General features: G+C 34.8%; 1 protein-coding gene across 4 annotated transcripts in view; it reads right to left on the reverse strand.

Annotated features, from left to right (window-relative positions):
* Positions 1-27,889, reverse strand: part of PDE4D (phosphodiesterase 4D) — a 1,062,771-nt gene that overhangs the window by 868,591 nt on the left and 166,291 nt on the right. The window contains exon 1 of one of the 4 annotated variants that reach the window (XM_031948614.1): positions 8,667-9,810. The exons of 2 other annotated variants lie outside the window; for them this stretch is intronic. In XM_031948614.1, coding sequence (XP_031804474.1) covers positions 8,667-8,932 — 266 coding nt within the window. In that variant the 5' untranslated portion in view covers positions 8,933-9,810. Of the gene's footprint in view, positions 1-8,666; positions 9,811-27,889 lie in introns of those variants that run through there. One more of the 4 variants, XM_031948741.1, reaches the window with a different exon arrangement.

Genomic DNA, 27,889 nt, shown 5'->3' on the forward strand with positions numbered 1-27,889 from the left:
TGACAAGGTGAAATGAGCAGAATCAGGAGAACATTGTATACAGTAATAGCAATACTATATGATGATCTACTGTGAATATTATGACTTTTCTCAGCAATACAATGAGCCAAGACAATTTGAAAGGCTTATTATGAAATGTATTGTCCACCTCCAGAGAAAGAACTGGTAGAGCCTGAATACAGATCAAAAATACTTGTCCTTTATTTTCCTTGAGTTTTTTGTCTGTTTTCTTTTTTAGAATGATTTACATGGAAATATGTTTTGCATAGGTATGCTATGTCAAATTGTTTGTCTTCTCAATGAGTAGGGAGATAATTTGTATTAAAATTTTGAAAAATAAGAATCTAAAATTGTTTTGTATGTAATTGGGACAAATAAAATATTAAATAAGATTTTTTAAAGTAAATTTTAAAAGTAAAATTCCAGGAAAAATGGAGAGGCCTGGAAAACTTAAGGATGCATTTGTGGCAAAAGTAGACTGGTAAAGGTTTAACAACTTGCTCTTTGAGGAGAAAATGCATCTATAACACATTTTAAGTTAATATTTTCCCTTATTTTCTTATATGTAGATCCTCAACAAATAATGAGTCAAGCCTTGATTTTACAGCATTTACCTAATGCTGAAGTATAAGTTTGTTCATACTGAAAATTTAACAAGCGGCTATTGAATCAGTCAGCAACTCTGGTCTTGTGGATTCTTGGGAAGGTCTAGAAATACTTAGATTACCTAAATAGCTTCACAGTCTTTGTGAGAGGCTGGAGGGCAGGTAGTTAAAGCCTTGTAGTCTTCCATCCCACTAGACAGAATATATTTGATCAATTCTATTTCATGTTAAACATTGCATGATATAGAATCCCACTTGGTGGCTATTGCTAGCTGGAATAGGTTCTGGGATAGTGATTGGGGGTGAAAGAAAGGGAAGAACAGTATTAGAAGCAGCTCTTTCCCAGAAGGAAATTCAAAGTTATTTATCTTTGCTAATGACTAAAGTGAACTTTTCTGAGCCTTGAGTTTGCTCATGGTATAAAATAAGAGATATGGATTAGTTTAGGGGTTGAAGAAGTACTGTGAACCCCCAGGATAATTTCTATACTATTCACATTATTCTGGAATTCTTTATTGCTTATGGAACCAATGAATAATTTTTTATCATAAGCCCTTTAGAATATCATTTGAACTCTTTGGGTTTCACTAAATGGAAACTACCTGACTACAATGTTATCACCCAACTAGAATATTATCAAGATCTTATTCTATATTTCTAAGTGTGATAACTTTCTCTTAAGATTTTATTTCATTTTTTAAAATGACTTTAAGATTTAAATTCTTTCCATTCATACTTTTATTAGTCATGTACAAGCTATATTGTAGTAAATGACATTAAGGTGCTTTCCCTGTACTTCTTGCCTCTCATTCTGCAGAGTAGCTATCTTATGTTCAACTGAGTAACTAAGTATTTAGCTGTTCCCTGGAACCTCCCACTTTCTAATCACTCTATTTCCTCCATCTTTAGATCCCCCCACCTAAAACTCTTCTTTCTTGTTTTCAGTTTGGCAGTCGGTAGGTGTGCTTTTTAATTTACTTATTTTAAATGTGCCAAGTTCAGTTATCACTTTGTAAATTTAAAGAGTAAGTTTTCTTCATGCTAAATTTAAATGTAAAATTTCTCAATGTTAAATTCTTTATAAACACAGACTGCCTGGCATTGCAGATAAAGGGCCAGCTGAAGAAACAGGAAAATCTTGAGTTCTACTATTGCCTCTGATACTATCTTTGTAGACTCTGCAAGTCATTCCATCTTTTTAGGTCTCAGTTAATTCATCTTTAAAATGAGAGTCTCTGAGGTTTTAAATATGTGATCATTTTATGCCTTTCCAGTATCTGCCAGAGTGTGACCACTCTTGGTCTAATATTTGGAAACCTGGAACAATATCTTACAATGGTAAGGCACTGGAAAAATGCTTTAGTGAAGTGTATTTTTTTGTGTGTGTGTATTATTTTTTTTAATGAAGTTTCTAAAACAACGTTTTATTTTGACTCATTTGACAATTAAACATTATTTTAGTGGTTTCCTTTCTATTAAAATATATCAAAAGAATATTCAAATTCTCAAGCTCAATGACTTCTTTAAAATTCTTTATATTGAAGAAATGTAAGATTTACATTTTTTAAAATGTAGATAGCATTTTATTTTTCCCAATTACATGTAAAGCAATTTTCAACATTCATTTTTATTATAAGATTTTGACTTACAGTTTCCCCCTGCCCTCCCTCTTTTCCTCAAGAAAATAACAATAAGCAAACTGATATATATATATAATATGAAGGCAATTAAAATATTTATATTTATTAAAATGATTATTTTAAAATAAATTTGAGATTTGAGATTTGGCCTGTCTTTAGTTCAAAAGTGTCCACCGCTAAGAAGATGATTAAAAGACAGTCTATATTTTTCTCCCCAACCACATTCATAAAACCAGAGACTTTGTTACCTTTGCTTCTGCCTTAAAACAAAAATCATGCAAGATATGTTAATTTAAATTTCTTATACATTTTTTCCAATGTTAATTATTTACTTTTTGTCTTATGATTTCTGTTGTTGTTGTTTGTTCTTCATTCTCTAAATGGGCCATGACATCAGGGAGGTGAGGCCATGACATGCAAGTGAGATGGATTTAAATGAGGGAGGGCTATGCAAGGTCACCTACCTCACTTTCCCCTCCAGAGCCATCTGGGTGAAGTGGCAAGATATAAAGTCACAGGATATACAAAGTAAATAGATTTTTAAAAAGATGTATTTACTTGGATCTTTGTTGAAATCATCCCAATCACTGTCTGGTAATATAAAAAAAATAGATTTGACATATCTAAATTCTTAAGGAGCTTACAATCAAATTAAGAGAAGAAAAAAAAAAACATAAATATCTATAATTCAGGAAGGAACATGATAAGTACAAGAAGAGGATCATTAAAAGCTTAGGAAAAAGTCAAGGAGAAAGAAAATTACTTTCAAAATTGTGTACGAAAGGTTATTGGGCAAAGTAGGTGGCTTTGAATTGGTTCTCAAAGGAAGGGAGGAAATTCCAAAGGGGAGAATGGAGTGGGGGAGAAGTGCAAGCATGTGAGATGGTAGAAAAAAGCCACAGAAATGGGAGACACCACGAAAATAATAGGGGGTCAGTAGTTTAGAATGCTATAGGAAGGATTAAGAAGAAAAGGAGTTATAGAGGTATCCCATCAAGAAAACTGCTTTTTCATCTTTTTCATCCTTCTAGGCAGCCAGCTTCAAACACTTACCACTTCTACAATTCTGGCAAAGTCACAACTTAGTCTCAGTTTCTTCATTTTTAAAATGGGGGCCTATTAACTAAGTGCTACACTAAGTTGTTTCTACATTGCTAAATGACTTCAAGTGACTGCTCAATTTTGGTACCTTAGTAGAAAGATCATAGCATCCCACTCTAGTTGTTGACTTTAAGCATATTTTTAAATCTTTGATTAAGTCACAAATTTTTGTTCCTTAGCTTCCTAAAGGGTCAATACCAGATGTTTTTGAAACAATCTTTCAGCTCTAAATTATTGGTTCTAGGATCTCAGCAACCATTAGTGGAATTTAGTGTCTGAAGTTCCACTACAAGATATGGCACCATTATGAGGAAGTGGGCTTGAAGTTGATATATATGGACTGAAGATTTAGGAGAACTATCTTTGAACATGGACAGTCAGTAATTGCAGTATGCCCTGAGAATGAGATTTATCTAAGATTCATAAGTGAATCAGTATAAGTGGGTGGAACTTGGGAGTCAGAGCATTGTATTTGGTATAATAACTGGGGAAATGACTCCAGAGTCATGCCATTGAAATCTTGAGGCATTGTACTACTGTATTCTGGGACTGGTCTGAGACAGATAAAGGAATGAGAAAAGAGAAGTTATATAGAGGAAGTATCATGAACTTGTTTTGAGACACAAAACTAGAATGGGATGCTATGATCTTTCTACTAAGGTACCAAAATCGAGCAGTCAGTTGGAGTCATTTAGCAATGTAGAAACAACTTAGTGTAGCACTTAGTTAACAAGAAACATTGTCATTTTCATAGTTCCTGATTTTGTTTTTCTACGTATTTGCTTAAATATTTTTGGTTTTCTTATAAATCAATTTATATCTTCCATAAAAAACTTGTCTGGGTAATGTAAAAATTCATAATCTGTATATATTGTACTGGATACATTTTTTTAGAAAATTGGTTTATTTGTATATGTATAGTTCCAGTTGTCAATATTTAATTACTTGATACATAATGAAATTTAGTTATAGATAATAACTTCAAAAAATATGTGGGAAATTTTTGCAAAATATAGTATATATGAAAAGTGTCCTGATTTTTATATCCATTCAACTCATTTATCACTACATCATGATTCATGTTTTTGTCTTCCATTTGGTAGCAATTACTGGAGAAGTCTTTGATCAGTGACTATCAGCACACCCATATGACTAACAGAACAAGGTGCACTCATTGGTCTATAGCTCAAGTATGGTTCAACTCTATTGTATTTCAACCCCTTGTCAATCCCAAGACTACCTACTACCACTTATAGAAGCCTTATCTTAAGGCTAAAGAGTCTGAATTAAAAACAACCAACATCAACAATACCCTCACCAACATTTTAGAGAAGTCAAAGAGGAAATCTTTTATCTTTCTACCTGTTTCCCCACTATTTCTCTATGTGACGATCCCTAAAAAAAAATCACTGTTTGACACTGGTATTGAGCCTTGGCCTTCCACACCTTTCCTTTTTTCCCTTTTTGCCCTACTTCTCTTTTCATGTCCATCTTGAAAGCTATGGAAGATCTTATCAGTGACTTAGAGGTAAAGAAGTTCTGCATTCCATTGTTGGACAAATGGGACGGGAAGAATGCCTAATTCCAATGCTAGTACTATAGCAGGAGAGATTTCCATTCCTGGCACAATGAATACATTATCTCATAATAATAAAGTTCTATTCATTGTTTACTACTTCTACGTCATGCCATGGATTGATGTTTCAAAGTTCTACTCCTCAGGTATAGCTCAGATTGAAAGAGCATTTGTGAAAAGTCCTGCATATTACTTAGACTTATTTCAAACTGATTTTCAGTATTTCCAAAGAAAGGAGCAAAAGAAGAATTGGATTCTGGGGCATGCATACCTACCTCCCTTACTTCTATCCCACCATAGAGATAGACCAAGAATAAGTTCACTTCTTCATTTATACAACAAATTTTTTTTGCACAACTGTATTATATAAAATACTGCACTACATAGTCCAGGGGATATGAGGATGTGTACAGTTTAGACCTTGTTTTCTCTGTTTCAAATCTAATAGAAAGATGAAACATAGAAGTATAAAAAACACACACACAAGATGATTCGGTCTATGGTAAACATAATGAGTTAAGAGAAAAGAGAGATTACTTGTGATTGAAGTGGAAGACTGATTGGAAGAATTAGCAGATGTAGCCAACCTTGAAGTCATTATTTGGCCCTATGTTATAGCAGGGAAAGCAGTGCTTTTGGGGTCAGAACAATTTAATTTGAATCCAGCTTTTGTCAGTTACTGGCTTTTGCAATCTTAACAAGTAGCTTCATCTCTCTGGGATTCAGTTTCCTCAGTTGTAAAAAGAAGGATTATAGTACATCGTCACAAATGTCTTTTCCAGCTTTAGACTATAATCTGATGATTCTAAGGGTCAGATTTAACTAGCAAAGAACATTGGTGAGGGACAGCATTCTCATGTAGTCAGTGCAACAGACAGGAAAGTACACAGTGGCTTTACTCAAAAGATAAATAAACAATTTGACTGGAGTGGAGAATTAATGTGGGAGAACAATGAGAAAGAGTCTCCACACACACACACTAAAAATGTAAAGAAAGCAACTTTTATGCATAAAACTTCATATAGAAACATGAATAGCAAAAAGAAAAAGTAGGGAAGGATTTTCAAAGATGCTTGAGGAGAATGTTAAAACCTTGGTATTCAATGAATACATGTAGAAATGTAAGACACTTTTCTTCTCTCTTACTAGATGTGTTTATGTCTTGAGGAAATGAACTTCTTCTGAGGCTATGATAAATATTTTCTTTTTTCTCCACTCTATATTCTCCCATCCTCATTCTCATTTCTGTTGCCATCTTCCTCCTTCTCTGTCATGGGACCAGATGCACCTAAATAAAATACTAATAGAAACCCTATTCTTGGAGGTTTTCCAAATAGGACCAGAAAAGGAAGTGCCAGAAATTTCAAGAGAAAGACTTTTTTCATGAGATTTCCTGCTCAACTTACATCTCAAGGGGTCTAGATAGCTCAAATAACCTTACAGTAAGCTCTAGGGTGCTTAATTCAAACCAAAACTAAACACCAAATGAACCAAGGTCACCTATTTGCCTCAAGGTAAAACTTAAAGAAATGGAATCAATGAAGCATCTCACTGATACCAGACACTGGATGATTAAAAATTCAGTCGATTTCTACTTCAATTCAATCTGGCCTCCCTGCTATATAACCATTGATTTTAATCCTATTCCATTCCTCTCTTTACTATTTTCCTCAACATAAATTTCTTCTTTTCTTTAAGCACTTGTTTCTGACATTTAATAGCTACAATGTATCTTACACGGAGAGGAACCAACCTTAATTTTTCTTTTCTCTGGAGAAAAAAATTAATAAATTAAAACCTCTTTTTAAAATTACCCTTGAAATGGATGGAGGATCATAGGATTTAAAGAAAGAAAGAACCTTAGAGAGTATCTTGTCTAAACCTCTTATTTTACATATGAGGAAACTGAGCCTGAGAGAGAGGTTAAATGATTTAAAACTAATATCATCTAGCTGAACTTGGATACCAACTAGTATCTTTTGTGTCCAAACAGTCCTTTTCCCATGATACTCTAATAATTTTTACTGGTTAAAAAACATTTATTACATACATACAATGTTCCATATGCTGTGGATTTTATTGATAAAGTAAATCCCACCGCCCAAGGAGCTACAGTATTCAAAAGTGATACTCTCAATATGTCTGCTTCTTTGATAGCATCATAATATTTTCCTTCTCATCCACTGTTCTTTCTGATATTCTCTCTTGTATGACATCACCATTCTAGATTTGTTTTTAAAATCTATTTTTTGCTATACCTTAAAGGTTTGTTTGCTGATTTATCCATTGCAATCATATAATTTCACTTTATTATAGGAAAATTAACAAACACAGTCCATTTCCTCTTCAGGAGGCTGAATATTGTCTTTTAAAAAAATCTTTTTTTTTGAAGGGTGTTGATCATTTTTTGGTTATTTGATATACATTCTATATCCCATGTATCTGAAGCTGTTTTATAGCATTGCATAAACCAATGTATATCTGTGCAATTCAGTACAAGGTGTAATGCAACACTAAACCTCCCTAATGATCAAAGCAAAGAACTCCTTTTCCACAAATAGAGACCCTCTTCTCCCATTACAACAAAATTTTAGTTAGTTGACTTTTTTCTTCACAATTTTTTTATTCCCTTTTAAATTCACTAATGATAAAAAAAAGTATAAAGAAATCCCTTGGAAGCATAACCAAAAGACAAAAGTAGGTCAAATATAAGAGAGCAGTTTAAAATCTCAATGAGATATTCAAGATTTTCTATTTTCAAAGAATGCTTGCAATTCATATACATATACAAGGTGTGTGCATTTCTGAAAGATAACTAACACCTACGCAAAGATCAAGTCAGATTTATTCTGTTTGTTTCAAAGTCATATTGGAAATGTTGAAGAGGCATAATATTTACTTCTGGGGCCCATTCCAGCTAATTATCCTAATCCAACCATAACTTCTTAAACATGATACTTTAATCATCAAATGACTGTTTATTTGTCTGGTTTTTCTTTTCCTTTTGCTAATTTCAGAGGAGAGATAAATTTAAACCTTCCCAGATCTCTTCATTTGTCCTCAATCCCAGTTTCCAAAAGAAAGTCTTGTTCATTTGAGTATATGTCTATGCTCACCTCACTGAGGCTCTGCTATGCTAAATATCTAGTTCAGCTACTGTGTAGTTTTATAAAAAATCCCTGATTAAAAAAAAAAAATCCCCGATGACGTTTGCGCATACACACATTGTGCACAGCAATCCACCTCTACCTGGTCACTTAGGGAGCAAATAGTACAGATTGTATAGTGTGTGTGTATTCTTTTTTTCCTTTCCTAGTATTTATTTATTTATTTTGCACAGGGAGCTGGAGAGCAAGGCTTGTGAAATGTATGGAAGGAATCAAAGAAAAGTCACTGCCTGCATAAAGGAAACTGCATTTTTATTTAGTTCCTGGGATCCAATTTTCTTGTAGGAACTTGCAAAAGGAAATGAACTTTCAAAGAATTACCCGCTCTTAACTATCCAAAGTAACCGCTGGAAGGATTCCTGTCCTGGCTTAGACACCTGTGTGATTTTTAAAAAATTGATTCAAATAGAGACGATCTCTTGATAACTCACAGTTTAGGAATGATGCTAATGCAAAGTACACACACACACACACACACACACACACACACACACACCACGAGAGAAAAGAACAAAGGGCGGGAGAGCCGTGAGCGCCTTGGTCAAGAACACTTCCTAGTAATCTACGCAACTCTTACCATGTATGTGCCACGGTGAAACGGCGTTGTTTGGGTATGTTGCTATTCAGAAGCATCCTGCGTAAGAGCCTGGGAGAATTCCTGGGAGAAATCACTGGAGACAGCTTGGGAGACACTGACTTCCTGGACACCTTGGACTTTTCGTGCTGCAACAGGTTTTCCCTGAGGGACTTCACGAGATCCTCATTCAGCCACGGATTAGCACAATGCGGATTGTTCACTTCTGGTACAGTCAGGGTGTCTGGGCTTGAGGTCTGCTGGGCCATCTCCTCTGGTCAACTTTGCGCAACAGGCAACAGCAGCGCGGCTGTTGCCCCAGGAGCAAGCTCCGATGCTGCCGGTGACCTCCCTTTACCCCAGTGTTTCTCACCAAATCCAGTCCAGACAAGTGAACAGAGCTGCTACTCCAGTACAGGTTATTCTGACGGGCAGCCGGCCTCAGTCTCTCCTTTGAGATTGACAGGAATCTCGATAAAAGCACGCAAGCCAACTGCTGCACCACGGAAGCCTATTAAACATTACCACACCTCCCTCTCACAGCCTCCTTGCCAAAGATCACTTGCAAGTGATCATGGCAAATGAACATGGAAGGAAGTGACTGACTGCGTTAGCACAGCTTTGGTCAGAGCTACAAAGCTGCTGCCGGTTAAACTATTGGAACTAATGTGCTGCAGCTGCTTGAGTGACTTCTACTTATGTACATAAAAAGTACTGGGGGAGGGAGGGCTTAATCATCAGAAGCCTGTTCATTTGTCTGCTTCTCCTTGCCTTTTGCTTATTCCTGAGCTCAGAGGAAAGAGAAACTTTGAACTTGACCTTCCTTTTCGTCAAGATCTCTTCCTCTCTCTACACCTCTAGTTCATAAAAGACCACCAGTTTTCAGATTTTTCCAAAACAAAAATAAACAACACACGAGGGAAGAATAAACAAGCACTGCCCCAGAAAAGGCAAATATTTCCCTCCCTTGCTTCTAGTCACCTTGTGATAAATCCTAGAAGATTAGAAAAGCCTGTTTCTCCTTCCCTGGCTAGAGAAAACAAACAACATTTTAAAACAAGACTGAGAAGATACCTTATAGGTTGTAGGCTTCTAAAACCTGCCTGATTGTGCCCCCTGCCAACTTAAGGACAAAACAATCTGGTAATCTGCCCTTCCAAATGGTTTCTATTACCTTTTTTTTCATTGAGAGGAAAAACTGCCCAGTGGTGATAACTGTTTTTATGAAGTGATTTAACAGGGATGATAAAACTGCTGTCCCTGTTTTATGGTTTATTTATCAGTTCTTAAAAAGTCACAATAAATTTATTTCATAGCTATGTTCTTCATTGAAGAAAAAAATCAGTCACAAGGAATTCTCTCAACATTCCTCATTTATCCCTTCAAATCCTTCTCTGCCCTTCCCCCCCCCTTAATTTAGTGTCAGGAACTTTAGGAGATAGTATTCCTAAACTATGAATTTACTACTGGAAAAATATGCTTTAATAATTCCAGTTAATAAGCGATAAGAATCATCATGATATGGCCTTGGAACCATTGAAACCAAATGCAGCAGTGGAAATCAGAACAACAGCTTTTCAGGAGAGAAATTCCTTGGGAATCCTGGTGATAATCCAGACACTTCAAAACATCAAGAGACTTAGGGGAACTTCCCTCTTGCATGCTGGGTGGAAGTTTTATAGGAAAAGTTTTATGGAAGGTTATGGACAAGAACTGAACAGGATGAGGTATGAATAAGATCCTCTATGCACAATCTGAAGGAAAATACACATGGAGATAAAATTACAAGTTTATCAAAGTGTTAAAGTATTTTACCATTTAAAAATTTTAAAACTTACTATTTAAGAAATTCACCCAATTACCTTACAGTAGTAGGATAGTTTAATACATTTTTTTTGATATGGCTATTAATGAACATTTTAAAGGCATATATATGTATATATTTCAAAGTTTCCATACATTATTTTGTTTAATACAACAGTCTTGTGAATTATTAATAATGGTTAAAAATTGTATGTTGCTTTAAAATTTTCAAATATTTGATACTTGTTGGAATACATAGGAACCACCTGACAATGGATCTCCTCTTGTGAGAGGATGACACAAGGAGACTGAGAGGCAATTGCTTTTCTCTGACCTCTCTGACTGAGAGGTCATTGCATCGTCTGACCTCTCTCCCCATCCCTGTGCCTCCAATTTGTCTCATTCCCAGTCAGCACACACCTGTGCCTTGCAACTCCTTCCGATGTTATGATTCACAGCTATGGAGGCTCTTGGAGAATTGACCTGCCCCTTAACAATAACTTATTTGAGAACCCAAAAGAAATCTGTGAGGTGCAATAGCACCCATTATACCCATTTTGCAGATGGAGAGAGGAGGAATTGAGGCTGAGCTAGGTTAAATGATGTGCCTAGGATAAAAGTTAATAAGTAACTGAAACAGGACTTGAATTCAGGCCTTCACTTGTTTCTTCTATTTTACAAAGTGGAGGAAGCTGAAGGTTAAATATGTTAAGGCATTAAAGAAAGTATAAATACAATTACTAGAATTGAACAGAAAGCTTTCTAATTCTGAATATATTCACTGCCTGCCCTTTTTTTCTTTTCATCTATTTGCTCACTTTTAAAGTCTTGCATAGGATCAGTCTTTTACTATAAGAGTAATTGCAATAATAGGACATCTAAGTCTTTGCTAACAGAAAGAGCCAGTGTTAGTTAACCTTTACTAAGAAGGAGCCAATGAACATTGACAATATAGGTATCCAGGGGCACTCACCTTTTGACAATTCAATATACAAAACCCAAAGGTAACAAACAGATAGATTCTAGTGTGATTACTTATATTGACAAAAGTCTTTTAGGAAAATTGAAAGGAACAACTACAGGACTTTTCAAAACCAAACTTTCTAAGTGGCTTTACAAAAATGTTATGTGTCAAAATTTTATTTATTTTCATGTTTTAAGAATTTGGGTAAAATAAGTACTATAATGGGGCAGCTTGTACCAGACTGGCCTCAAATACTTATTAGCTGTGTAATTCTGGGCAAATCTCTTAGCCCTCAATTAAGTTTGCCTCAGTTTCCTCAACCATAAAATGAGCTGGAGAAGGAAACAGAAACAACTTCAGTATCTTTGCCAAGAAAAACTCAAGTAGGGTCACAACATAACTGAAAATGACAGAAAAACAAAAACAAATGTACTATGCACAGAAATAAATTACATTCTCCTCACCCACTCCTTTTCCTTGAAAAAGAATGTAACTTAATAGAAAATACTAATAAACATATGGGGGAAAAGATGACTTAGTAAGAAAATGTCAACAAATGCAAAGCATTATGCAACATCTCAACTTCTAAGTGCAATGCAAAAGAATTCCAGGTGTAGTTCATAAGGGAGGCAAAAGGAATAAGTGGGAGTGAGAATATACATCCAAAGAAGAGTTTATATAGAAGCAAGGAATGGAGGTGAACAAATCATAGGTGGAGAATAACCATTTGAGCCATGAAAATTACATCAGGTCTCAAAAATGAAAATTCTGAAATGACAAGGAAAAAATATCTATTTGAAAAGCTAATATGATGGAACTGACAAAATAGAACCTCTTTACTTTCTTATGAATGGCTTGATATTGAGGGCCATGACATTCAGTGCCTCCATAAAGGCATTCTTAGGCCTGAATATACTTTAATAGTGTGGTGGAAAGATGTCTGCATTGGTAATCCAGAGATTTACAACCGAATATTGACTCATGTGTTAGATATATGCATAGGACCAGTCTCTTAATTTCTCTAGATCTCTTTCCTTATTTGTAAAATTAGAGGATTTGCATCATTGGATGTTTGCAGTTCTATGAAATTTGTAATTGAAAGTTCAGACTCATGTCTGACTCTTTGTGACCTATCTGGGGGTTTCCTGACAAAGATATTGGAGTGGTTTGCCATTTCATTCTTCAGCTCATTTTACAGATGAGAAAATGTAGGCAAACAGGGTTAAGTGACTTGCCCAAGATCACATAGATTAGATTTGAATTCAGATCTTCCTGACTCCAGGCCCAGTACTTTCCCCACTGTACCATCTAGCTGCCCCATATTCTCAGAAACAATTCCTTCCTATAGGAGTAATACACATAGAACTTTTAGCCTTAGTAAAGGGATGGCTTCAGACCATAGACACTAACATCATTTGGCCAGTTAGACATGGAATGTGACAAATTGTCTTCGACTCTTGAGAAAATATGGACCTTTTTCCCCTAAAATCTAAAACTTCTGCTGGGACCTATACCAGGTCTCTTTTACTGATTGATTACTTCCCGTCCTGATTCGTACTGCTTCAAATTTAGATTTCATAATTGTATATAGAACAATAGCTAGGAGTTAAAGAATCGGGATTAAATTCTACTACTGATAAAAATTCCTTCTGTGATTTCCTCTCTGAATTTCAATTTTCTCAAGTGTAAAATATAGGAGTTGAACTAGATGGTTTATGAAGTCTTTTCCAGTTTTAGAGATATCTATGATCCATTTTCTATTACCCTGTTCAGGAATTCTGTAGCTTTTGTAACTAAATTTGGACTAGTATAAAATCATAGCCCTTATGGCCCTTCCCAGTTATGGCATGTTTTATCTGTTCTCTATCTCCAAAAGCCATAGCCAGTCCCCAGCCATGGCCCCATGTGGATATATGACATGACAAGTGTTGCCTTTCATCCATCTTTCTTTCTTGAAGAGATCTATCATATCATGGGTCATAACTTGGATTTATGTCGAGCAGAATTGCAAAGAGTCATCAGTCTTACTTTCTTTTCCAGAGTCATCTAAGTCCAGTGAAAGGACAAAAGTCAGTATGTGTGGCAATGACCTGGGATGCAGTTGATGACCTTAGTACCTTCAATGTCTGACTAAGCTTTAAGTGCTCTACATCACCTAACTCAGCTGCCTTCGTAGCTGTTGGGACAAATTGTTTTTGCCTTGTACTTGCCTTCCCTTCCCCCCCCACCCCCACCAGGGGAGGGAGAATATGAGATGGGAAGTCTTCACATACTTAGGGAAGACATCCCCCTAACTCATTAACAAGTTTGAGAACCATAAGTTATTCTCCTAGTTTAGCCTGTCTCCTGAGACAATTTACCAGTGTGGATTCTATGCAAGGGACAGTTTCTTTGAGCCAAGGAGAGTGTTGGGCAAAGGATTCACACCAAAAGTAGATAAGCAGCCCTAAAAGGATTTTTTGCTCTTGTTTTTACAGTTTTTCATTCACATCCATTTCTTGGTGACTCCATCTGGGCTTTTCTTGGCAAAGACACTAGAGTGGTTTGCCATTTCCTTCATTTTACAGTTGAGGAAACTGAGGCAGACTTGCCTCAGATTAAGTGACTTGCCCAGGGTCATACTGCTAGTAAATATCTGAGGCCAGATTTGCATTCAGAAAGATATCTTCCAAACTCCAGACCTGGCACTCTATCTACCATGCTACCTATCAATTAACATTCCTAAAGTGCAGGTCTGATAACCCCTCCTGTTTTAGGGAACATCAATGGTTCTCTATCTAGGAAAACAAACAAACAAAAAACTTTTCTTTGTGGCATTTGAAGCTCTTCATAGTATGCCTTTTACTCATCTTGGATGAATCACATATTACTCTCTTTCACATATTTTATCTTTCTACCACTGTAGACTACCCTGCTGCCCTATAAAACTATCCCATATGCTCATCTCTGTGCCATTAAGAGGTTTTTCTCCTTGTGTCACTTCTCTCGCTCATCACCTCTACGTCAAAGAAGTCCTAATTTCTTTTAGAGCATAGCTCAGATGCCACTTCTTATAGAAGATCTTTTAATATCTCATCAGCACAGGAGTTCTCCCCTAACGCTATTACTTAATACTTATTATACATACATTTTATACCCCAAAATGTTCATCATAGTGCCTGGAATGCAGTAGTAAACCATTTAATATTTTAAAATGGATTGAATTGAATTATTTTTGCCACTCTGAGATAGAAATGTCTTCTCAATATGCTACCCATAAAGTGGAGCCTTAATTCATAATAGGTTTTTCCCACCAAGTTATCTTAATTTTTCACATGGATTTTGTAAGAACTTAAGTGTATTATTAATTTTAAGACTTTAAATTTAGTTGGAAGAATCATTTGTTTTTGGACTTCACCTTTGTTTTCATTCAGCTAAATGATGCAGTATCAGGCCTGTAGTCTTGAAGACTCACTCAACTTCCTAGTTTAACTAAGTCTCAGATACTTACTTGCTGTGAGATCCTGGGCAAGTCACTTAATCCTCGTTAACATGGAAACCTCAGATGGAGTCACAGAGTCTGAAACAACTGAATAACAACATGTTTTCACTGATATAGAGATATGTATCTCTCCAATGAAATGAGTCCAGGTTTTCTCTATTTGTTAGTAAATTAATATATAGTACTAGTAGAGACTAGACTTTGGAATCAAAATCTTCTGTCACTTGCCAAGATCACAAAGCCAATATGTATCAGATATAGGGAATAAATCCAGGTCTTCCTGATTTGGAGGTTTGTAATGGACACATTAACTATTCTGTACTTCAGAAAAGATACATATGGGCCTAAATTGTTCCCAGAAGCAAAGTATTAGAAACATTTTGTACCTGTTGGTTAGAAACAAATTATGGTGCAGGAATACAATATCACTATGTCCCTGTGAAAGATATCTATGAAGAATTCAGACAAGTAAGGGATGGAAGACTATAGAAATTAATATAGAATAAAGAAATAGAATAAAAAAACCCAATATTTGTGTTGATTACAAATAATATAATTTAGGAAAGATAAAAGTCAGCTTTTTTGTTGTCACAAAGTATTGGAAAGTTAGGGGATGACCATTGATTGGGGAATGGCTGAACAAGTTGTGATAAATGATTGTCATGGAATATCATTTTGTTATAAGAAATGGAGGTTTGGCAATTGTCAATGCTGTAAAGTTACCCATACATATAACCTGTAAATAAAAGGCTATTAAATAAAAAAAAAGAAAGAAAGAAATGATGAGCCCCAAAAAGTTACCAAACTGTGCATACCCTTTGATCCAGCAGTGTTACTACTGGGCTTATATCTCAAAGAGATCATAAAGAAGGGAAAGGGATCTGTATGTGCACAAATGTTTGTGGCAGCCCTCTTTGTAGTGGCTAGAAACTGGAAACTTAGTGGATGCCCATCAATTGGAGAATGACTGAATAAATTGTGGTATATGAATGTTTTGGAATATTATTGTTTTGTAAGAAATGACCAACAGGATGATTTCAGAAAGGCCTGGAGAGACTTACACGAACTTATGCTGAGTGAAACAAGCAGGGCCAAGAGATCATTATATACTTCAACAAAAATACTATATGATGACCAATTCTGATGGACCTGGCCATCCTCAGCAATGAGATGAACCAAATCAATTCCAATGGAGCAGTAATGAACTGAACTAGTTACGCCCAGCGAAAGAACTCTGGGAGATGACTAAAAATCATTACATTGAATTCCCAATCCCTATATTTTTGCCCACCTGCATTTTTTATTTCCTTCACAGGCTAATTGTACAATATTTCAGAGTCCAATTCATTTTGTACAGCAAAATAATGGTTTGGTCATGTATACTTATTGTGTATCTAATTTATATTTTAATATATTTAACATCTACTGGTCATCCTGCCATCTGGGGCAGGGGGTGGGGGGAAGGAGGAGAAAAATTGGAACAAGAGGTTTGGCAATTGTCAATGCTGTAAAGTTACCCATACATATAACCTGTAAATAAAAGGCTATTAAAATTAAAAAAAAAAAGAAAGAAATGATGAGCCAGCCAGATGATCTCAGAAAAACCTGGAATGACTTATGTGGACTGATACAAAGTGAAGAGAGCAGAACCAGGAGAACATGGTACACAGTAACAGCAATATTGTATGATGATCAGCTATGAATGACTTAACTATTCTCAGCAATACAATGATCTAAGACAATTCAAAAGAATTCTTAATGAAAAGTGATATCCAGACTCCTGATGGAGTCAATACAAATTGAAACATACTTTTAAAACTTTCTTTGTTTTTCTTAGGGCTTTTTGTCTCTGTTTTTTCCCCTCCCTCACAACATGACTAATATTTAAATATGTTTTGCATGACTGTACATGTATAACTTTTTTTCAAATTGCTTGCCTTCTCATTGATAGAGGAGGGGAAGAGAGAGAGAAATAGGAACTCAAAATTTTTAAAAATGAATGTTAGAAATGTTCTTCATATAATTGGGAAGATAAAACATTTAATAAGTATATTTTTTAAAAAGAAAGGCACAACACTATAAGACAATAGATCAAACACAATGACTAATGTTGCTTTCAGATGCTCAAGGTTAAAACATCAATTTTCTGTAAATTATAAGAGCAAAAAAATTACATGTGTTGACATCAATCACAATTATTATATTAGATAGTTTAGCATAAAATAGTGTGTGTACAATGTACTACAATAACCCATTTTTTAAAAGGGAGGTTTGCATAATATGGTTGTTGTTTTATTGGGAATTCACTGCAATATAAAAACAATCAACAAAATAAGAGAAAATAAAATAAAAGGGAACAAAATGTTCCTGTTTTTTTAAAAATTGAGACACAATGATAAGCTTGTGTCATGTTCTGGTTTCTCTTTCTGGGCACTTCCTTCTCTAGAGATGTTAAACTGAGGTTGGCTTGACTGATAAGCATCAGATGGGATGTTCATCCCATGGCTGACTTTATAGTGTTTAGAATCTGACCACAGACCCACTCAAAAAACATGACCACTATGACCTCCTGACTTCCTCTTTGCATTCAGGAGTATACAAAGGATAAGACTACTATTTTTAAAAACCCTACCTGGCTTATCACTCACAGACTTTTATATAAACTGCACTGTAATTATCATCTTAAATATGTTTTGAAACATCAATTTTATCTATTATCATTCCTCTCATCCAAATGTAGAAGAAGTGTTGGAGTTCACCTTTAGCGCTTATATCTAGTTATCTTGTCTTGGCATTCCATATAAACACCTTAAACTAACCTAGATTAGTTTATATCACATTGCTTTTGCCATCTTGAACATTCAGGATGGTAACTTCTTAAAGTCACCAAACCTGACACTGATGGTTTGGTTTCATGATAATCTTTCCATTCTCCAATCTCCAGTGATATATACCATTGTTAATTAAATTTTATTTGGATTTAAAAATTAAGGAACATCCCCCTCCCTCTGAAGTGATTTGCAACACCCTGGAGTATGGCAAAATCAAAATAGTGAATCACTATTGTCAAAAATTTAAATAGAGACTTTGTGAAAACAAAAAAGACAATTATATGAAAGGGACAAATTGGTCATTTTCATGATATTCCTATAACCAATGGAGTGAAACTGCTTTCAATAGACTCTAACAGCAGCCTTGTTTTTCCCATTTCACATAATCTTGTTAAAATTAGCTGCTAGGCACTTGTCTAAAAAACACTGTGCTCTTAAGTGACAGCCAAATAAGGCCTTAGGTTTTAACAAGTGGAAATTTGGAAGTGGGTGAAACTTTGACAAAGTCACCCACGCCTGGAGCAGACAGTAACATTTCTAAACTATGTGAAAATTTTCCTGGGTATCTTTTCATGGTTTTTATTATTTTAGGCCACCTCATGATCAATATTACCTGTGTTCCTGGCAATTGATTATTCATGGAAAGGCATGGAAAAACGAAGTAGCTTAGAGTTTGATACAAATGTGGAAAACCCAGGCCATTTCCAGGTCTCTCTCTAATGCAATCAACTCTCAATTTTCTTTATGATTACAAGGTGATAGGAGTCATTTCTAAAAATCAAACACTCTTTTCTTATTTATATGTGGTTTTGAAATTTACCATATGTATTTCCAGTTAGTAAATTTACTTTCCTGTAGTGGTTGTTCAGTTGTTACAGTTATGTCTGTCTCTGTTTTGGGATTTTCTTAGCAGATGGTGGAGTGGTTTATCATTTCCTTCTCTGACTCATTTGACAGATGAGGAAACTGAGACAAAAGGTGTTAAGTGATTTCTTCAATAAATTGTCTGAGGTCAAATTTGAACTCAGGTTTTCCTGACTCTGGGCCTGAAGCTCTGGCCACTATACTTCCTCATAATTACCTTTCTAAGTATGTTCAAATGAATTTGGTGCATTCACTGAGCTATACAGGCACTGAGCTATACAGGATAGGGAACATCCAGTCTGCCGGCAGTATAAAGTCTGTGAATTCATTTGGTCTGACTCTCTACCAAGACAACTGAAGGTGATGATGAGCTGCAATTTAGGTACAACAATCTCCTGCTGCTTGAGTTTTTAAATTGATAATTTTTCATGGTTATAAATATACATAATGTCCTTTGGCAGAGAAAAACTTCCCCATTCGTGCTATAGAGGTAGAGGTAGTTAAATAAGTGATGTAGGGAAGATAATTCCAGATGAAAAATTCATTGAAAATAGACAAATGCTTTAAAACTATCTACTTAACATGCGTAATTAAATTCATCCCAGGGATGATGGCTATGATTCTAAAACAAAGTTGTCAAAGTTTTTCATAACAAAGTTATAGAAACCAAAAGTGAAAGCTCTACCTAAAGGTAAGGATAGTTGCAGGTAAAGTTTCTAAAAGTCTTTCATCCATATTCCAAATACTGCTTTTGCCTATTTTGATTTCAATAATTTTGAATGCCAATAGACTGCAGTCAGGCAGTGTCATATGGTAGATAAAAGATTAACTTTGGAATAATTATGCCTTAGATGTACTGTCCATGGGGCAAGTCACTTAACATTTTAATATCTTGAAAAACTCTCTAAGACAATATGTCAAATATTGTTAATCTCTGTGCCAATGATTCTCAAAACTACTCATCCTGCCCCAAATTACACTAATTTTCAATCTTATATCTCCAACTGACTTTCATACATCTCAAACTGGATGTCTAGAAGACACTTTAAAATCAACATATGCAAAAATAAACTTATTATCTTTCTCTCTAAATCTTTTCCTCTCCCTATTTTCCCTAGAAATATAGGGCATAACACTATCCTGCCAGGCCCCAGACTTGCAAACCTAAGTGTTACTCTGAACATCCTCATTATTTCTTATTCCCCCAAATCTACTCTAGTGTAAATGTCTGTCAATTTTATCTTTACAACATTTCTTGAATATGCTTCTTTCTTTCCTCTGATATGGCCATTACTCAGGTGTAGGTCCTCATCACTTCACACTTGGACTCCTGAAATAATCAGCAGGTGAATCTGCCTATTAATAGTCTCTCCCCTTGCTAATCCCTTGCTCCATTCAGCCACTGAAGTATTTTTTCCTAAAAAGAAGGTCCGAATGTTTCACCTCTTTCACTCAAGTCAATAAACTCTAGTGACTCCCTGTTGCCTCCAGGATCAAATAGAGAGTGTTGTTTGACATTCAAAACCTTTATAACTTGGACTCTTCCTATCTTTGCAGTCTTCTTACACTTTACTGCCTATCACATAGTCTTTGATCCAGTCACAGTGGCTTCCTCGATGTTCCATGGGCAAGACACTCCATCTTTCATCCGGCATTTTCTCTAGCTGTTTTCAATAACTGGAATGTTTTCCCTATTCAACTCTGCCTTCTGATTTCTTTTGGCTTCCTTTAAGCCCCATTTTTGCCTTTTCAGCAATAATAGCTCATTTATAGACTAGATTAAAAGCTCTATAATCATATAGGATACAATTTTCTCTCCATTTGTCCTTTCTTATTTTTTGGTAATGATTTTGACCTTTGATTTAAACAGGAAATAATAAGAAAATACAGAGATATTTGAAATCAAAATCATTCCCAAATCAGTAACTGTATGTTTAGAAACCATCCAATTCCTTTTTTTCCTTTTATGATGCTGTACATAATTCACTGCAACCCTTACCCCGAGCTCTCCTTTTGATTATAATGTTCATCTTGTGTAGGTCTGAGGTTTCCTAGAAATAAACAAGCCTTTGGTCTTTTATTTACTTATCATGAAACATTTTCAAACATTTTTTGTCATCTTCCTCAATGTCAACCTTCACATGGAAGACACCAAATAACAATTACATGTGGATTTCATTGGATAAAAGATCTGATCAAGGTTTTCATGATATCATGATCATTTTCCACTACAGATATTGGTACATATACTGTAGCTATTTCATCTGACCTTCCTGATGATGCAATTATCTTCCTGGTACTCTTATACTCATCCTCAGAATACAAGCTGAGATGTCCAAATGTTCCATAAAGGCATATTTCTTTTTGTCCTTGGGTACATGATTAAATCAATCCCTCTTTCTCTCTGGCTCTGGCTCTCTCACAAGATAACAATAAATATATAGATATCTATAAAGTTATATATACACATTACATGTATATCCACATATATGTATGTCTGTATATATACATATACATACATAAATGTATTCATAACAAGAGAAAAGAACAAGTGATAATTAATTCCTACTTTGGCCAAGCTATGTATTTAAAAAAAAACTCATTTGATCAGATAAATAGATAGACAGATAAGAATAAGATAAACAGATAGACAGATAAACTGGCATATTGATAATAAAAGAAAATAGCAAAAGAAAAGTAGCAAATGATCAACCATCTCTGCAGAAGTGTGGAGATTGGAGCATTGCTCATTAAGAAACGCAAATCACTTGGGGAGAATGTCACTTAATAATTAGGATTTAAGTTAGAAAAGGAAAATTAAAGATTAATAATAGATAAGCAGAAGTGATCAAGGAAAGGGAATTCTAGAAAAAATGAATTTGGATAGCTAGATGGGACAATGGATAGAGGATTAGTCCTTAAGTCAAGAGGACCTGATTTCAGATCTGGACTCAGATGATTACTAGCTGTGTGACCCAAGGAAACTATTTAGAAGTGGGAATAAAAAGAAAGGGATAGTATGAGTATAATAGACTATTACAGAAGAATCATCAACAGAATGAATTCAGTGATAACTTAAATATCCAGGGTGAGGAAGAAAAAGAAGACAGTGATATACCCCAACACATCATCTGCTTTGATTAATCAGAAGATAGCTGTCATCAGCAAAACAGCTGCCATCAAAACTAAAAATGTCTAAGCTCTTTTGGGAAAAGTGGGCCAATTTGCCTTGATTTATGTCAAAACTACATTTTATGCATATGAGGAACACTCAAGTTTAATTAATTTTAATTGAAAGATGAAACCCACTTAAGAATATGTTTTATTCTAGGCCCCAATCAACATTTTGTAGAAATCTCCACAGAAACAGTTAAGTCAAGGTTCAATTTGAACAACAACCTTTTCTGGCGAATTTTGAGGATATCTTCTCTTGGTAATTATTTGTGGGGTTTTTTCAGTCAAGCATTAATTCCAAGCTTGTGATGAAATAAATTATTCTGAGAGAAAAGACAGAGCTTAAGTAGATGTGGCCATCTTGGCCGGAAGTCACTATAAGCCTATTTGAGGTCCCTTAAAGTTGGAGTTATACTTCAATGGCTTGTGGTGTGAAGTTGACCCAAAATTGATGGGATGCTCAACTGGTTCTGTAGTTATTCATCAAGGGGAAATCAGAGATATTATTATATATAAGCCACTGAACTTCCTTTTGCTAGGGGTTAATCCCCTCTCCCCGCCAATCTTATGATGATTGTAACTCCAGACCAAAGAAGAAAACAAAAGTAATGCTAGAGACAAAGCAGTGATGTTGATTCAGAATCTTTTAATTGTACTTTAGCTGAGTTTCTATAATTTCTAATACTTTAAATCTTTCTTAAGAGGTTAGTCCAAAGTCGTGCTTGGCAGCGTAAGACTCAGTTGTGAGTTGAGGATAGTTTTGGAATGCCCATCTGCCTATTTTCCCCAGCCTTGTCTAAAATCCTCACTATCTGAATGCAATAAATGGCCACATTTTCAGAGAGATAGTGATGTAGAACACTCTTGACAGAAAGATGATAGATCCAAGATCTAGACTGAAATATTCATTTTTGAATATGACTAATGTGAGAATTTGTTTTGCTTGACTATACATATTTGGTACAAGAGGTTTATTTATTTGTTCTTTTTTGGTTTTCCCCTTCGGGAAGAGGGAAAGTTGGGAGAGGAAAAAATAAATACTTGTTAACTGAAAAAACAAAATTAGAATAAATTTAATACAAAGAGTTAAGATTCTATGTCTCCAGAGGCTCTAGGTAAAATGCAAACAACCCATTATCACCCATTAACAGTTTAGCACCTTTAGTTTATCAGATTAACAAACCACTTCACACTAGGCCCTAGGGCAATGGGACACAGTCCAGGTAAATCCTGATCTGGTATTTGAGTCAGAAAAAAGCAAAGGAAAGAGGTTGGGGCCAGATTGGGGACCACAGTGAAATCTTTTTGGAGTTTTTAGACATTCCTGAGAATTGTGGACATTGACAGAGGACAAAGAGGTGCACACCAAAATAGCACTATGCTAGAGAAGGGCAAAGACACACTTTAAAAAAAAAAAAAAAAAACAATTTTGCCTGTGGCAACTCTCCCTTTCTGGAATGCTTTCAAGCATGTTTATCCTTATTTGAATTAGCTCTCTCTCTTTAAGATTTCTTTGCCTCATTGTAGTTCAAGTTCCTTCCACCTCCTGGACTCAGCACAAGAAAGAAAAATAATCCTTTATTCTCAGTCAATTCAAATACCAGCAACTGCTTATCATTCAGTCTAGACTTTTCTGACAAAATGTAATATAATAAAATCCAAAAAGTAATTTTCAAAATCAATGCTTTTGTGAAATTTACATAAATCTTATATCAATACTATATATATATATTTTTACTTTGAGTTCTATTTGGTGCACAACTATTAATAAATTTTTGGTTTACACTTTACAGATGTTTTCAATCTTTTTTTTTTTAAATAAAGGTTAAAGAGAAGAGGTAGTCCTTTACTAATTAAGGTAACTGATTTAGAAAGTGAAGTGATGATCTAAACATTTGTTAGATTCAATCCAAACTATTTAGCTTTAAACTTCAAATATAACAAGATTTCTATCCAAATTAGGTTCATATGTTGTTACGGATAGATTTGCTGAGAATTACTATTAGCTTAAGAAATACTTCAGACCTCTAAAGAAAAATGTTAATTGGTGAAAAGAGTTTTATCACTTGATATGAAATGAAAACTTGAAATAAAGGCATCCTTGTGAAAATGAAAATGTATTATCATTCTTTCAGATCCAGTGACCAACTTTGGGGTTGATGGACAAATGTAATTCAAATAACCAATTGAAGTCTTTTAGTGTAAAAAGAACTTCAGAAGTCAGTCATCTAACTAACTCCTTCCCATATGATGAATTCTGTCTGCTTATCTATCACAAGTGGTAATTCACTCTCTGCTTGTGAGCAGTTATGAAAAGGAATTTGCTATTATATACTTCTATCAGCTTAGTTTACTTTTTAAAGTTTTTACACTGAATCTCTTTTATTTTTTTTAAAAGAACATGAATAAAATATTTCATTTATAATTCACCTTAATGAAATTCAACAAGCAAGAATACCAACCACTATGTTAGGGTAAAACAAATAGTACCTGTTCTCAAGGAGCTTATATTCCACTAACAGGAAACACAGATGAATAAGTATGCAGGATACATATTTACAAATAATACAAAGTAATAGAGAAGGGGAGGAAGAAGAACAACAAAACCAAAGGGAAAATAATGTTATGCCACAGTTCTCTTTTATTGTCCTAACTCAGTTTCCCTAATTATCCTGACTCAGTTTCCCTCACTGTTCTGCCTCAGTTTATAATTATTCTGTTCAATACTGCAAAACCACCCCTCCCTCTTAATCAGAATATTTGATAAGGATAAAAGATCTTATATTTTAGAATATCAGAATGCCTCTCCCCATCCCAAGCTATCAAAAAATCAGATACCATCTTATCAAAATGCCTCTCCCCATCTCCAGGGTTCCTCTCCCCCCCCCATTATGTCATCTAGATCTCAAAGGTTCAGCAAATGATTTAATCTATTTTTAATTGGTAGCTTGTACTATATGAATAAAAAAAAATTGGTCAAATCCTATCTCCTTTCAGTTTTTAAACTGTATTGGAGAGGGGGCCATTTGCTTCTTTGCTGTCTTTCTTTGAAAGTAATGAATGGTGATGTTTTGCAAATATAAATGCCTACTTAGTTTCGTTTGGGGATAGTTGTCATTAGTAGCATTCACTCTTTGCAAATCAGGCAGCTCCCATAAATTCTCCTCACCTGCTGACCATTCACACACATACGCACCCAACAGCACAGATTCCTCTGAAAGCAGGAATAAAAGGGCAAGATGTGTCCATTATCCCTAAATGGATCCCTTAAAAATAAAACAAAAGCAGCAGCATCAACAACAAAACAAACCTTAAGAGGTTTTGTGTTATAATTCTTAGGAATACCAGGATGGTATCTCAGCAATGGAATGCTATAATTCAATTCAGTTCAGTATTTTTTATATATTTGCTCTTTATAAGGAACTTTCTTCTGCACTGAGAATAGAGCTGGAAACCAAGAGATTAATTAATAATGCATTAATAGTCTTTTCATTCAGTTTGTGAGAATAAGACATCAGTAAAAACTAAGTACAATGTAAGATAGAATATGAAAAGGGTAAAAAAAGAACTTGTACAGAGTATTTTAAGAAATATAAGGAGGGGGAAGAAGGTCACTGGAGAAGGCATTAACATCTCCATTAGCTTCTTTCAGGAATCTGAAGGAGGTAGTTAATCAAATCACTCATCACAAACAGACATATTTTTTGGACAAGGCAAATGCTGGAATAGTTGCTAGATTACGAATATTTGGTAGGAAGATTTGTGTGTGTGTGTTACTTGATAAAATTTCCCTTTACAAAATAGAGGGAAAATGTTTTAGGTAAAAATTTTACTTTTATCCCCAAATTGCCATTGTGTTCATGTGATTATCTCCATCATCACCCCAGAATATTCTATGGAACCTCTATTTTACTTGTGTTAATGTAACTGAGTCAGTTCATCTTTTTTTTTTTTTTTTTTTTTTAATTGTGTCTGACTCTTTATGACTCCATTTGGGGTTTTCTTATCAGAAATACTAGAATGGTTTGCCATTTCCTTTTCTAGCTCAATTTTCCAGTGGAGGAAATAGAGGCAAACAGGATTAAGTGACTTGACTAGAAGCACAGAACTAGTAAGTAAGTATCTGAGGCATTATTTGAATCTTCCTGACTCCAAGCTCACTGTCCATTGTGCCACCTAGCTGCAAAATAATCCATTTGGCTATCAGGATATATTTCTTTAAAAAATATTGAGAGTGAGTTAGTGGGAAAATGTCCTTTACTTATTCCTATTTCACTCTTTTTCCAATTCCTTTCTTTTTCTGTGCTTGTCCTTTTCATATTTAGTATGGAAAACCCTAATGCGATGTCTTCTTCCCATTTTATTACCTTCTTAATAGATTGAAGAGATAGAAACTATTTTTCCTTCTATTATTTCAGAACTGTTGCTCTTTTATTACCTGCATCTCATTGTTTCTTTCCCCAATCAATAAATGGCTGATAGTCACAGCACTTCACTGAGCTGACAAAATGTTTCCATGGCAAAGGTTTAGTAAGATCTAACCAATCTTCACATATTTCAATCAATATTTCACAGAATCCAAATAGAACTCAGCAAAATAATGTGCTCAGTCTTTTGGAACATCTCATAATGGAATTTGACTTAGATGGCATGATTTTTCCAGTCTTTGATTGCATAATGGACATTATAATGGGGAGAGGGGAAAGTTATATGACAAAGGTCATAAGAGCATCATGCAATAGTTTTCTACTTGAGATTGGATTGTAGAAAGGTACCCACTACCCTCTCTTCAAACTGCTTATATTTCTATTATTTGTAAATGTGAGGGATTTATTAAGTTTTTCTTCCATATAGTACATTGTGATTTGACTGAGCTGGGTCTGTATTTCAGAAATCTTAAAGATCCATATGAACAAAAATATCTGTAACAGCTTTTTTTGTCATGGCAAAGAACAAGAATTTCCTCTACAACATACTAGAAAAATGGTCATCCATTTCATTCTGGGAGATCTAAAGTGAAAAGGAACCCTACCTTCTGAAGCTTCCTGTGGCCAGTTCTAATTGCTAGGATGTTTTTCTTTATATCAAGACTACATTTTTTTCTTTGTAATTTCTACCCATTACTCCATTCCCCTTTTCCACTTCCCAGTCAAACACAATTAATTCTTTTTTTTTCCTATGTGATGATCCTTCAACTACTGAAGTCACTTATGTAAATCACTGATTTTCTTCTATTGGCTAAATATCTACAATTTCTTCAATTAGTCCTCATATAAAGCCATCCTGGTCATATTTCACTGGAGTCTCTCTAGCTTATCAGTGTTCTTTCTAAGATATGCTACCTAGACCTGAATACTATGTTCCCACAAATGATGTACTCACTTTGCTATAGAGACCAGAGATCATTTTAGCTTTCCAACTTTTTGATGTGGCCAGGCATCTTATAGCAAAAAAAAAAAAAAAAAAAAAAAAAAAAAAAAAAAAAAAAAAAAAAAAGTATAAAGGGGGAAAAATCCAAACATCATCAATAATAGACTTCAGATGCAAAAATGATTTCATTTACCAAGTTTGTAAACGGTCTTAAATCAATATTGTAGTTTTTTTCCCTTTCTTTTGGTAATTATAATTAGTTCTGCTAATGTGTTGACAGTCAATCATTCTGCATTTAGTAAGTGCCTATTATGTTCCAGGCCCTGTGCTGAAATTCTGAGAATATACAGAAAGATGCAATTAAAACTAAAACAGCAATTTCTCTCAACAACTCAGGTTAAATCTTCCCCACGCCTATCCCCCATACCTACAGATACTACAGAATTTAGGGCAGGTAGGTAGCAGAGTGGATAGAGTGCTAGTCTTGAAGTCAGGAAGGCATATCTTCCTGAGTACAATTCTGACATCATACACCTAATAGCAATGTGACCTTGGACAAGTCACTTAACTCTATTTACTTAGTTTCCTCATCTGTCAAATAAACTGGAGAAGGAAATGACAAACCATGTCATTGTCTTTGTTAAGAAAATTATGGAGTGTTACCTGACTGAAAAAAGACTAAACAATAACAAATAAAAGAATTCTGAAGAACAGTTTTTCTTTGCACAAACTTAACTGA

This window comes from Sarcophilus harrisii, chromosome 1 (genome assembly GCF_902635505.1).
Source record: "Sarcophilus harrisii chromosome 1, mSarHar1.11, whole genome shotgun sequence".
Lineage (NCBI taxonomy): Eukaryota > Metazoa > Chordata > Mammalia > Dasyuromorphia > Dasyuridae > Sarcophilus > Sarcophilus harrisii.